The 13,569-nt window shown below is 42.3% G+C and overlaps 1 protein-coding gene across 1 annotated transcript; it reads left to right on the top strand.

Moving 5' to 3' along the window:
• The first annotated feature begins 210 nt into the window (after positions 1 to 210).
• On the top strand, positions 211 to 11,096 carry LOC144888936 (signal transducer and activator of transcription 1-alpha/beta-like). Its single transcript, XM_078768710.1, has 10 exons — positions 211 to 315; positions 2,227 to 2,362; positions 3,784 to 3,836; positions 4,290 to 4,384; positions 7,233 to 7,369; positions 7,859 to 8,032; positions 8,230 to 8,290; positions 8,970 to 9,231; positions 9,341 to 9,361; positions 9,978 to 11,096. The coding sequence occupies exons 1-10, from the start codon at positions 295 to 297 to the stop codon at positions 10,077 to 10,079; spliced, it is 1,062 nt and encodes a 353-aa protein (XP_078624836.1). The 5' UTR covers positions 211 to 294; the 3' UTR covers positions 10,080 to 11,096.
• The last annotated feature ends 2,473 nt before the right edge of the window (positions 11,097 to 13,569 follow it).

Here is a 13,569-nt window from a genome sequence, read left to right as displayed (position 1 = left end):
TATCTATATATATATATATATATATATATATATATATATATATATATATATATATATATATATATATATATATATACACACACACACATCTATGGTAATATTATATATAATGATTTTTTAAATTTTTTTATTCAAAGTATCAATAGCTCGTCGATGCAAAACAAGAATGGCTTTGAACATAAAGAAGTCCTACTTTGAATTGCCTATGATTGCAGACCAGTTCGCTACCGGTGGTTGTGATTTCCAACGTGAGCCAGCTACCCAGCGGCTGGGGCATCTGTGCTCTGGTACAACATGCTCACCAATGATCACAAGGTATGGCAGTTCACAAGACAAGGGACATGCTCGACAGGGGATATTCATTTTCCATCGCATGTGCAATGCATTTTGGGAACCCAGATGACAAGCCGCCATGTTTTACAATCAGAGGGTTCGATTTTGCCAGTAACATGAGTTTCAATACCATCAAAAATGACTTTCAATGCAAAAAAATCGCAATGAGTCAAAAGTGGTCAAACTAAAGATCTGATTGAAGCAGCGAGAAGGGTCTACAACTGACATAAAGGTCGAATTGGTGCAGAGGTAATGGAGTTTGAGTTGATTTCACATGCTTTCAGTCTTTGGGTCATTAAATGTTATAGGGTATCTGCTCCCATGGTGTCCGATTAAACGATCCATCTCCGTGTTTTTCAGTGTCCTAGAAATTTGGACACATCCAGAACCATATAAAGAAAGATTAATATTTTCTCTTTTTCCTACACAGCACATTTATCGAGGGAGAGAGGAAAAAATGGAAAAGAAAGGGAAGGAACAGTACTGGCAGAAATAAAGGCAGTTTTAGCAACAACAATATCAAAACAGAACTTTTTAATTGATCTGAATAAAAAAACCACCTTTAGAGGCCATTTTTCCCCGCAAGCGGGGGTTGGCCTTTTTCGGGAACTGTGGTTGTTGTTGTTTTTCGGTCCCCTTTTTGAAGCAATGTTTTACGGCCGGATGCCCTTCCTGACGCCAACCCTTTTTGCCGCCTTTAACGACAAACAGGGAATTACCAGTGAACTGGTACTCAATGAAATCAGATCTGAATGAAAACTGAAAACTTTACTTGCGGCTTGTGGAGAAGGGCCAGTTGTCAAATTTGAACAACATCCCGAAATTTACATTTCTTATTCAACATAAAAGTTTCAAATCCATTTATTACTCAACATATAAGTTAGAGGCGTCTGCCTCTCAAATCAACCCTGGTGTTGGGCTAGCGGCTAGGGTGCCGGCTTAGGATCCTAGGATCCTGGGTTCGTAATCCTGGTCGATCGCTGAATTAATGCCAGGGGGGTTGACTCAGCCTGTCATCCTTCCGAGGTCGGCTAATTGAGTACCAGTTCACTGGTAATTCCCTGTTTGTCGTTAAAGGCGGCAAAAAGGGTTGGCGTCAGGAAGGGCATCCAGCCGTAAAACATTGCTTCAAAAAGGGGACCAAAAAACAACAACAACCACGGTTCCCGAAAAAGGCCAACCCCCGCTTTGCAGGGAAAAATGGCCTCTAAGGGTGGTTATTTTTTATATATTATATATAAGTTTCAAATCCATTTATTACTCAACAAAGTTTCTTAAGTGAGTTCAACCAACACGTAGGCAAAAAATGGCAAACTGCTATGTTAAAATCTTTATTTTATATTGTAGATAAAAATTTATATCATGAATTCCTCGAAGAAATTACCCACTAGAATTTCTTATTCCCTTCAGTTAAACTTGGTTCGTCATTCGGTGATTTCTTTGGGGTTACGAACTTCCTAGGTTTCAGAGGAAATGCTGTTGGGACTAGAGTCGTGTCTTTTTTTTTTTCCCGTCCTCGAGGTGTTCACCACAAACAGACACAATCGGCAGGAATAAGATCTCAAGGAAAGATATCCTTTACACTGTTTTTTGTGTGGGTTGGGTGGAGGGGGTAGGGAGGGTTGGAATGTCGTGTTGCTGTGTCATTTTTTTTTTTTATACTCTCGATTTTCGAGGAGATTAATTTCTAAAATGGGTGATGATATCTGGTGTCTTTCTGTCCGTCCTTCCGGCCGTCCGCCGGCCATGGGCAGAGTTCTTTTCGACAATGTGCTCTTTCTCTGTCTCTCTGTCTCACTGTCTCTTTCTTGCTGTCTCTGTCTGTCTCTGTCTGTCTCATCTCTTTCTCCGTCATCTCTTTTTTAACCTTTCTCGAACCTTGCTCATGTGCAGAATGTAGGTTTCTTTACGAACCCACCACCAGCAATGTGGAGCCAACTGTCCGAGGTCCTGAGCTGGCAATTCTCATCGTGCACAAAGCGAGGTCTCAATACAGACCAACTCCAAACACTCGCCGAGAAGCTCTTGGGTAAGGGAGCACCGACCGCATCCGTGAGCTCCAAGCTGAGCACACCGTGAATGTTATGATTTTGTAACGGTGACACAGTCAGATCATCCAAGGAAAAGTTTTTTTGTTTTTTTTTGGTCTCGTATTGATTATGTTTATCCCAAATTGTAAGATCAAGAAGCTGTAGAATCTGGGGTTTTTTTTCATTCAAAAGGACATGTTACATGAAAACTTATTTAACCCTTTCAACCCTATAAACCCCCCGGTGACTATTGGTTTGCTCTCCATATGTCTGTCCCGCCTGTGGTTTCCAGACCTTTTTTCCCATACCCTTTAACATGTTCAACTGCAACTTTCTACACGGCTTTATTATGACAAGTTACAGAACAAGTTCGAGTTTCGTGGCGTTTCATAATTTATTTATTTTTGTTATGGCTTTGGTAAGCTAAATATTGGGACTGGTAGGGGACATGTATTGCAAAGCAATTCTCCCTCTCATTAAATTCATCTTAACATGATTGGTGTATATTTGAAAGTGTCTTAAAGTGAAAAGGTTTATATCAAGTAGCAAGACGACTGTTTTCCAATACTTCAGGTTGTATTTCACTCCAAATACTGCACTTACATAGGGCATTTGTGAAGTTCTACCTCAAATTAAGGAGATACTTACAATTAGCCAGTACACAGCAAAAATGTATAAAGACGTGCATATTTAAATATAAGTATTTGATTTCTGTGTACCTATGCCGTACTTGTATACTGAAAAATACCAAACCGTCAGCAAATCTCGGCCTCATATCTTATTCTCGAAACATTTTGAATGCCCCTCGTACTGCTTGATTTGTTTCATTTCTTAACAAGATCAAGGCTCATGGAAAAGTAAGGGTGATGCAGGGTATAAACTGACATTGGAGAAATGGGGCCACAGTTGGACACAATAAGTGAGGAAATGAACGAACAGGAAAAGAGGAGAAGAGAGGGAGGAATGAGGTGATGAAGCATAGTAACCCGGAAGTTGGAGTAAGTGGCTCTGATTTTAGTCGAAAAGTATTAAAAATCCTTTCATCTGTTCTCAAGCATGCAATTTCTTTATGGCGTAGCCTGTAGGGCAGTGTCCTCTGGAACAGGGTTTGTCTGTCCATCTGGAACAGCATTTGTCTGTCCATCCGGTGTGTGTATGTATGTATGTCTCTCAAAAAACGTCCACCAATCAGAGCTGAGGATTTGGTCACATTACAAGGGGACAGCAGATCCTCCGCTTAGCAGATCCAAGCCTGGCTGCGCCATTGTTGCCTGGCTACGACTATCGGTCTTGTTTTTCTTTTCCGCTATCTTCCTCTTCAAGAATGATATGGGGTGAAGAGAGTCTAACAAATCATTTCCTTCTTTCTTGTTCCACTCTTACCCTCTTGTAATGCTCCCCTGTCCATTCTTTGCTGCAGGATCTCGAGTCAATTACTGCGATTGCCAGATTCCTTGGATAAAGTTTTGTAAGGTAATGAACTCACCTGCACATTGTTGCTTTGGCACTATCATTAGGTGTTTGGGCCTTATATAAAACTACCAGTTGGAAAGCTTGCTTGAAATCGCTTAATTTAAGATATGGAAAGCTAGGTTTGATCAGGTTCTACGAAATACATGTTCACTTTGTAATTTATTGAATTATTGCCTCTCTCTGTGTATTTCTCTCTTTCACTCTCTTTCCCTCTGTCTCTCTATCTCTATCTCTTTCTCTATCTCGATCTCTTTCTCTTTCTCTTTCTCTTTCTTTCTCTTTCTTTCTCTTTCTCTTTCTTTCTCTTTCTTTCTCTTTCTTTCTTTCTCTTTATCTTTCTCTTTCTCTTTCTCTCTTTGTACTTTGGAAACAGTAATGAATACCTATTTTAGGTATACTCACCGAACATTTGTCCTTGTCTTTATTCCCACTTCCCACCATCTTCCTGTAAAGGAAAATCTTCCAGGAAAACAGTTTTCCTTCTGGCTCTGGCTTGATGGTATCCTGGAACTAGTGAAGAAGCATCTGCTAAACCTGTGGGATGATGGGTGAGTGCGAAGCTCTGTTACATGGTGAAGTGATGGCGAGCTACATTGCTATACTTAAATATATATATATATAGCTATACTTAAATAAGAGTTATATTGAAAACACAGAATGCTCACTACATTTGAGAGGAATTATTTGTCTAACCTGGGTATATATATATATGTACAATCATACCCCGTTTTACGCCATTTCGACCTACGTCAAATCCGACTTTACGCCACTCTTCTAGAGTAAATTTCAGTTCAGCAAACGTCATTATGTGCGACTTTACGTCACTCCTACATCATCATCTCCTTTATCTCGAAGGAGGAGAAGACCATGCCAGGCTACAAAGTCGTGAAGGAGCAGCTAACGCTAATGCTTGGGGGTATTTGCACCGGCGACTTCAAGCTGAAGCCGCTCTTGGTGTATCTTGGTGTATCATGTGTGTGAGTATGAGGATGAGCTTTAGGCGCAAATGAGGAATTGAATGAGGATCTTTGGAATGAACTTGGTGAAATGAGGCATTGGTCGAGAATGGTTGTGTGTGTGTGTGAGAATGTGGTTATCATTGAACTTGGTGAAATGAGGCAATGGTCTGGGATGACCGGAGAAAGTGTATGAGTGGTGTATTGAGGACATGTATAATGGTGTTGAGTGATTGACTTGCATGGGGTGCAAGTGGATAAATGGAGAGAATACTTGGTGTGTGGGAATAAATGGTGTGTGGAGTGAGTAGTGTGGATTGAGTGGTGTGGAGTGCATGGTGCGAAGGAGTGGATGGGGGAGGATGGACCCCTTCACGAATACCCGGGGAGGGTAGTTTAAAGTTAGGTAGAGGGAGTAGGTAAATTGTTTGGAAATTTACATCTGTGGTGCAGGGAGTAGCAAGTTGTTGTTGATGCATATCCTTGTAAAGAACCGATCGACGTGTGCATGTGCACATGTGCATGGATTTGCAAATGCCTGCCTGTACGTCGTCGTTTCTGCGTATATCGCATCGTCCAAAAATAAAGAAGCAAGCAACTTCGGCCGCTCGAGGAAAGACAGGGCACGCCTACGACTCGGAGGCGAGCGTTGATCCCCGGGGCGGCCGGGTTCACGGAACCCTGAGCTCGTTCGTTCGTCACAGACGACACGACAGGACCACCAGTGAAACTGCTCGGACACGTTGGGTAAAGCACGCCGTGGTGAAGCGGGCCGCGGAGCCACTCGGCACACAAGCCAGCTTACGGTCGACACGTCCGTGCTGGTCACCCCGTTCGAGGAGAAGAAATGAATGAATGATCGTTTTTAAGGCCATTTTCCCCACTAGAGCGGGGGTTAGCCTTGCGGGCCCCATGACAATCATGGTTCCCTGCTTGAGGCAATGTTTTTATGGCCGGATGCCCTTCCTGACGCCAACCCTTAGTCGCCTCTTACGATGTGCAGGGATACGGTGTACCTATTCTAAACCGGGGTACACACCGGGATCATTCATCCCAGCAAGCTGGTACTCAATTTGCCGACCTCGGAAGGATGACAGGCTGAGTCAACCCCCCTGGCATTAATTCAGCGATCGACCGGGATTCGAACCCAGGATCCTAGGATCCCAAGCCGGCACCCTGACCGCTAAGCCAACACCAGGCTTCGAGGAGAAGACCCGACCGATAGAAAACAACGGAGGGACTCCCGACGGGGAGCGGCAAAGATTCAGGGTGAAGCCGCAGCCTCCTCCAGTTATTTACTCTAGTTTTACGAATTACGGTGTTTGTCTTTATTTTAAGGCATTTTAAAGACATTACGCCCGGTTTACGTCAAAAACCGAGTTACGTCACGGCTTATGGAACCAATTAATGACGTAGGCCGGGGTATTACTGTATATATATATATATATATATATATATATATATATATATATATATATATATATATATATATATATGTATATGTATATATATGTATATATCCTGTGTCTGTCTGTCCCATTCAGTGTGGAGCTTCAAAATCAAATTGCCACCATTTTGTTCACTTCATATATGTTCTCATCCCTCATAAGCCTCTTTTGCAAGGCTCATGCTTTCTGCCTTTCTCACAGCTTTATCCCAAGTCTAATTTGACATTCATTTTTCACAGTCGCTAAGATGGTTTAAGACTCAGTTGCAGCAAACGGGAAGAAAATTGGACTAATATTGATTTAATAGCCATTTTGAATGTATCTGGTCGGGCGCAATGCGGAGAGGGGAGGTAGGAGGAGATTAGAGGAGGAGAGAGGAAGGATAAGGAGAAGGAGAGTGGAGTGGGAATGAGAGGAGAGGGAGGGGGAGGAGTCGGCGTGAGAGGAGCGTTGACGTCTTGCAGTCACATTTTACATTATGTGAAATCTCTACAAGTCCCTGCCAGTAGGTTAATATTCTGTTGTTTTTTTCTACATAATTACTTTTTGTATCTTTCGAGATGTCTTACAGCAGAGTAAAATGACTGTTATTGGGCCTGGTGATTATGTAATCCCACGTGACTGTGATAAAGTGACTTTGAATTTGCTGCAAAATAGCAAACTTCTTACTTTGGTTTGGTGGTGGCAACACCAAAGGCCTTTGTGGTACCAAAGAAGGTTTTTTTGTGAGAAGTGTTTCTCATTAACTGGGAATTGAATTTATATTGGATATTATTTTTATTATTTAATTCCTCAATTAACACTCTAGAACCCTGCCACAATAGAAGATGTTATGCCATTAGAATATCTAGGCATTTAAATGTCCTTTCTCTGTTTTCAAACTGCCACCTAACTTGGGTTTTTAGTTTCCCACAAATGTAGAGTAAAGAGAAAAGACTCGTCGTATCTGCTACAATGCCTGGTATGATTGTCATTGGCCATGCTTCCCACAGGTGCATCATGGGATTTGTAAGCAAGGAGAGGGAGCGCAATTTGCTCAAGCAAACGCACCCTGGTACTTTTCTGCTCCGCTTCAGTGAGAGCAGCAAGGACGGAGGTGTCACATTTACATGGGTCGGAGCACGAAATGGTAAGGGAGCAAGGCTGCTAATGGAGGTGGTGTATTGTTGTTGTGAGAGGTAGTTCAATTTTAAAGGTCAGAGTGTATAGTGGTGAGATGTCGTTGTTCCATATGTATAAGTACTGTGACGTAGACATCATGAATCAATGTGCGTGTTTGTCTTAGTTGAGGATTAAAATCTCGTAGTTACCATCACTTTGCAACATTTTAGAGCAGGAAGTGGAATGATTCAAATGTTGTGATTATTAGCTCATGTGATTTTCACTTTTGTACGTACAGATTAAGGTAATGTTTGCCAGGGATAAATGTGAAGCCATTGTTTCTCGTTGGTACGATCCTTTCCATTCTGTCCTTTTTTGAAGGCAGAGTTTAGGATTTTATATTTGCCTCTGATGGCTGCGGTTTTCCAACATGGCGTACGCTGCGAACCCATTGTTTTAATTAAACAACGAGTCGGTCGTGGTGCAATTTGTCAATGTGACATGACGCGGTGTGCAGGCATTCATTCTGTGGAGCCGTACACCAAACAGCACCTCTTGGCCCTGTCTTTCCCGGACATAATCCGTTCTTACAAAGTAATGTCTGAGGACAACATTCCTACCAACCCACTGGTTTATCTCTACCCTCATGTGCCCAAGGACCAGGCATTTGGCAAATATTACACACCTGCAGGTGAGTGGTGCCTCTGCTGTGCACACCTTCAGCTGAACTATTGCATTAATTTTCAAGATTTTGATATTGGTGGTTGGTCTTGGTGCTTGACTTTCAGCTGCCATCATAAAATACAATATTGGAATCTTTCCATGCAATGAGGTACTCACAATGCATACAACCCAAGGCCTTCAACTTGGATGTCGTTTTGTTTTCAGGCCCCTCAGAGCCGATGGATGTGGATCAAAAAGGATACATAAAGGCCGTGTTCATCTCTGTGTACGTTTTTGGGTTATGTTAATTGGTTATGTTATGTTATGTAAATTTTGGTTATGTTATGTACGTTATGTTACCATTATTATTAGTATCGGAACGTCAGGCGATAACGTGCACCATTCTTTTTGAATGGGTAAAAATTTGCAATGGACCAATTATTATCACAGTCCAGTGGACATTGAAAATGATTCTATAATATTGTATTTTTGGAGAAACAATTCATCATTTGTCCCAGAGCTGCTGTCATTCAGCTTGTGGAGTAGTAACTTTTGGTCTGTTGAAATGGACCCCTGCTCCTGAGATATAGTCCGTCCATTATTGGTTCCTTCACGACCCCTCGGCACTGTAATGCTCGTATTTAAAATCTATGTCCAATTTTCCTAAAATCGAATGCAAGGGTCTCGATGACCAACGGCCTACTTCAGTGAAAAATAAAATGAGATCGTTTACATTGCTATAATTGGACATATGAGACACCTTAGCTTCCCGTTTGAAGGACAGAATGCTTCACAGGTGTAGTGTTCTTGGTGGCACCGCACTATCTTTGTCAGCCAGAAATGAAACCCAGAGGCAAAGGTGTTACCACTGTACTATTGCTCGATCCCAATATTGATGACACATTTCTTCCAAGCATGAAAATCACTAATTTACACCTCTTCCTTGCCTCCATTTCCATACGTAGCTCCAACGTCGACAAGAATTCCCAGCCATGCCCGGTCTCTGAGCATGGCGTCAAGGTTGCGAATTCCCCACACAATGCACAAATGATGTCACCAACCGCCGGGCCGCTCACACCCCACACTTCACCTATGCCGCAGACCCCACGCCCCGGCAGTGCTCTCACACCCCAGCCCTTATCCCCGCAAAAGGGGTACCCGATCGGTGTGCCAGACTTCCCCATGTCACACGGTGAAATGGGATCACCCGAGATGGTCAACGGCATGGTGAGCAACCATTTAAAATTCAGTATGGGATGTTCAATTGCAATATATTGAAGGACTTCTTGTGATCTATTTTCTCTCCCACCTTCTTTTTGTCTCTCCTGCTCACAAGGACCTTCCCATGCACCCACAGGTACGTGAAGTAGTGGCACGTTTACTTATTTTGATCTTCTGTCTCATTCCCTTGCTGATTACCAAACAACAGCCTTCATATTGATCGTATTATAGCATGGTAATAGTAGAGGTTATTCCGTGAGTTTATAATTCAGTTGAACGTGCTGACTTTAGGTGGGCCTTGTGTGCAGTTAAACAGAATGAGTCTGACCATTTTGATTGTCATTTGTCTGTGAGCACTCCTCCCTCTTATTTAACGGCCGCAATTAGTCCCACGTTCTTGTGGGATTGGCCGGGGGAAGCTTGGCCCAAGTCTTTCACGAACCACCTGGCCAGGACTGACGTTCGACTTAGGTTAGGGTAGGAATTTGGAATGGTGTCCGTGATAGCTCACTGACTCCTTGCGAAGGACACCGGGGAATCTTTAACATCCATAAACCAAAGCCAGCAGATGGGACTTCCAGTTTAACGTCCATCCATCCTAGGGACGACACACACATTGATGAATCAATCTGCCTGTGAGATTCAAACCCAGGTTAGACAGCTTTGAGGTGAGCATGTTGTCTGTGAGCACTGACATTAGGTAATACACCTGAGCCTCCTTTACAGCCTTCCCTCTTTGCCTGGCAATGCAGATGTTCCAGGGACAGATGCACTCGTCACAACAGCCGATATACACAGGGCCACCACAGTGCTTCTCCCAGATGCCCAACTTCTCAATGTTTGCTGGAAACTGAGTCTATACGCTGCTCTCGTGGCAGGACCACGTGGGCCAGGAAGTTGTTTTGGACAGATTTTCTTGAAAACCAGCACTTTTATGTTTTTTCCCCCTGTTACTGCACCCTCTTTAAACAGGTCTAAAATTCTCCCCGACTCACATTCCCCATTCCTCTCACTTCCTTAAACTGCCTCGCTTTCCTATCTCGATTGAGCATATGGGAAGTAGAACAAGGTGGGGTGGGTGCATCAACTTCATGAGGATTATTTTTAAAAGGAAGAACGTGTAAAGTAAAAACAAATTCAGTTGAGTTTTTAAACGCCGCCATATGGTTTAACCAAATCATTTATTTTCTACTTGGCATTTTTAAGGAACTTTAATCTCAGTAGATTATCTCTTTATTTGAAAAGGATGATGGACTGTGCAGCATAGCTTGCTCAAGCCATGGCAGCTTCCATGTATGTTGGGACATTACTAACTGTCATTATTATTACCTGACGCATTGTGATGATTGTTTAGACCGTGGAGGGATCGGGGAATGGGGGGACCGCACAGAGCTGTACAGACGACATAGTACGATTGTATTAACTGGACCTTGTTGAAGTGGATTGCACTTGGGATTGTTTGATTACAAAATGCTTTTGTTAAAATCAGCCTCCATAAACAAGTTAATTAAGTCATCGAAAGCTTACTGCTCTCTTCTTTGGAATTTCTGTTAGATAAAGCCAAACTCCCAGAATCTTGGAAGGAAATTGTTTCTGTCCAAAGTTTCATCGTTTGATTCACTATATCAACTAAACTTCAATCTGTGTTCAGGCTTTTAAGTGCAAATGCACGTTTTATGTGAGATATACTGTTGTGCACTTACAAGTGAATGCAAACTCGATGCCGCCACGGCCTCCGCCCCCCCAGCTCTGTCGTAAAGTGTTTCGATGTTTATGAACTCAAACTAACTGCCTTTGCTAAGCTGGGCTATATAATTAGCTTCAAGTCGATGTAACTGCAGGGGTTGCTGCATTAAATGTACTTAAACCCACCTGTTGTTGAGGTTTTTCTGAAGCCTGGCACATCACATGACTGCAATCATCATACCATCCGCATCAGGACAATGGGCATGACATAAGACTTAAACTGGAGGGTATAGAGGTCGTAGAACACCTTACCCCAAGCAGTCTTGAGAAACGAGGACATGGGCGGGTCTGCGAGTGGCAAATTTGATTGGTCGAGAAGACGTAAATTGCCATATTTGGATTGCGTGTATTGCAAAATGGAAGGGTTGATTTTGAAAGTGCAACAAATGTGATTTGTGTTCTTCATTGTTCAAGTATATCGTTCAATTGAAATAAAATAAAGATTTTGAAGGTTGTATAAAATTGAAATTTGAAATTTGGAAGTTTATTGCCATTGATGTGGTGTCTTTTACACCCCCTCATTTGACCCATTACATTAGGTCTGCATGCATGTTGTTGTTGGTGTTGTTGTTGTTGTATGGCCACGGACAGTTCTATCGAACAATCAATCTCGCAGGAGTGACCCAGATATCCCCCACATCCAGGATGGTGTACCCCTGTCTTCATGAAGTCACGGCCACAACGGAGTTAGAGAGAAGAGACAAGAGGGAAAGGGCCAATCCAGGGAGACCGATCAGCACTCTGATGAATCTGGGCAGCAGGGAGGAATGGGGAAAATTTGGCACCCGACTTGCATTGGGGGTAAACAATCACCACGGAGAGGCACCCCCGATAGTTGTCTCTGCATGCCTGTTGTTTGTGTGTTTGTGTGAAATCCTTAAAAACGGTAGGTTTCCTGTTTTTGGAATGACTTTGGGCTTTGTTTGACTGCAGACAGAGTGAAAAAAAATTCTCTCTCTCCTGTCTGCACATGCTTGATCAGGTTGCATTCAGACAAAGTGAACCACTTGCCTAACTCCGCTTTTCGCTTCACGTGCGCGGAGTAATTGATGTCTGCAAAGGAAGTGGAAAACTGGGTTTTTGGAGGCAAAGTTTTCCAGTTAACCACAAAATGTTGACTGTCAGCAACCACCTCCATGATCATCGGCGAGCCAGCTGGGTTTTAACCCACAATTTGTTAGTGCTATGGCAATTCTCCAGTGATAAGCTCAAGCTACAAGAATTTGTAAAGCAAATCTTTACCACTCCAGCTTTCAGGCAGATTTCAACACAACATGTGGATGCCAGTATTGGCACTGTTTTACACAAAAAATATATATACCGACTTTCGAATGGGGCTGCTCGCAACACATCCTGTGATGTATGGCTCAAGACCAGTTTCTTTGGCTGTGACCAATGGAAAATTGGACAGAAGAAAAAACTTCTTGGCAGCAGTAATTGTGATTGTTCTACATCGTAAGATAAACACCAAACGCATGGCAGTTTGCATCTGAAGGAGTCGTGAAGCATGTGCGTGGAACCAGATTAACAAGTTAGAATCCAAAAGCTCACGTTTGTTGTCGATGAATGTACAAGTTTCACTGACAAATTAGAGCACAAGAGATAAGACTTGATTCAAGTTGGTCCAATTACACTATCTATATTATAATAGCCGTAGATGATTCTGTCTGTCTGTCTGTCTGTCTGTTGGGCGTCTGTCCGGGGTGTGGCTTACTCGGTTTGCAGAGTAGCTCCACTCATAGCTCCACCCATTCTGGGAGTGGCTTCATATAATTATAAACAAATATCCACCATTTTATTAACTCGCATAGCTTTGAGGCCTGTTTTGTAGGCCCGTGGTGTCTTGCTCTCTCTCCCAGTTTTATTTCAAATCAAATTCGATATATCATTTCATTTTTCACAGTCGCTAACATAGTTTTAGACTCGGTTGAAAAAAAACGGGAAGAAAATCCAATGAAAGTTGTCGTTTATAGAACGAAATGAATTCTCAAACGCCTGTAACTTCAAGGCCATTGAGTCTCTCTCACGCCTTTATCTCCAATCTAACTCACCATATGATTTCATTTTTATCGATGGTTTTAGACTCGGTGTCAGCAATAATTGAGAACATTCCACACACGCGGGAAAATGCAGATATATTTTTAAAAATCGCGTCATGGTGTATCATACACCGCCCAACATGACACCGACGGCAACGTGTCGATATATATAAAAAATTCGCTTTTGCATTTCCGTTAAGATATATTACTTTTTCGTTTGATGACAGTCGTCACAAAAACGTCAACAATGATGTCGACATATATTTCTTCGTTTTTATTTCATTCAACATTATTAGCCGGAAGTAAAATATGTTTCAGGAAATTACCGAGAGATATTTCTTCGTTTTTTAAAATTAGTTATGTGCGCATCCACTTTAAATAGGTTTATTTGAAATCTTTAATTTTCCACAATATAATTTACTTGCCATTTATCATTTGATGATTACGAGACAAATTCCTCTTGAGGATCGTGACAATTCATGCGCTGCGTGGAAACTTCTATTTCCAAAATGAAAGACGGTCGATGAAGAACGCAGACTTGAACAGGATGTAGCAAGAA

This window comes from Myxine glutinosa, unplaced genomic scaffold (assembly GCF_964187855.1).
Source record: "Myxine glutinosa unplaced genomic scaffold, kmMyxGlut1.1 SCAFFOLD_161, whole genome shotgun sequence".
Lineage (NCBI taxonomy): Eukaryota > Metazoa > Chordata > Myxini > Myxiniformes > Myxinidae > Myxine > Myxine glutinosa.
This window is presented reverse-complemented; position numbering and strand designations above follow the sequence as displayed.

Coding starts and splice junctions, on each gene's coding strand:
- LOC144888936 (XM_078768710.1), top strand. CDS start 295: ATGCTCACCAATGATCACAAG. Junction 2,363..3,783: donor ACTCGCCGAGAAGCTCTTGG/GTAAGGGAGCAC, acceptor TCTTTGCTGCAG/GATCTCGAGTCAATTACTGC. Junction 3,837..4,289: donor CTTGGATAAAGTTTTGTAAG/GTAATGAACTCA, acceptor CTTCCTGTAAAG/GAAAATCTTCCAGGAAAACA.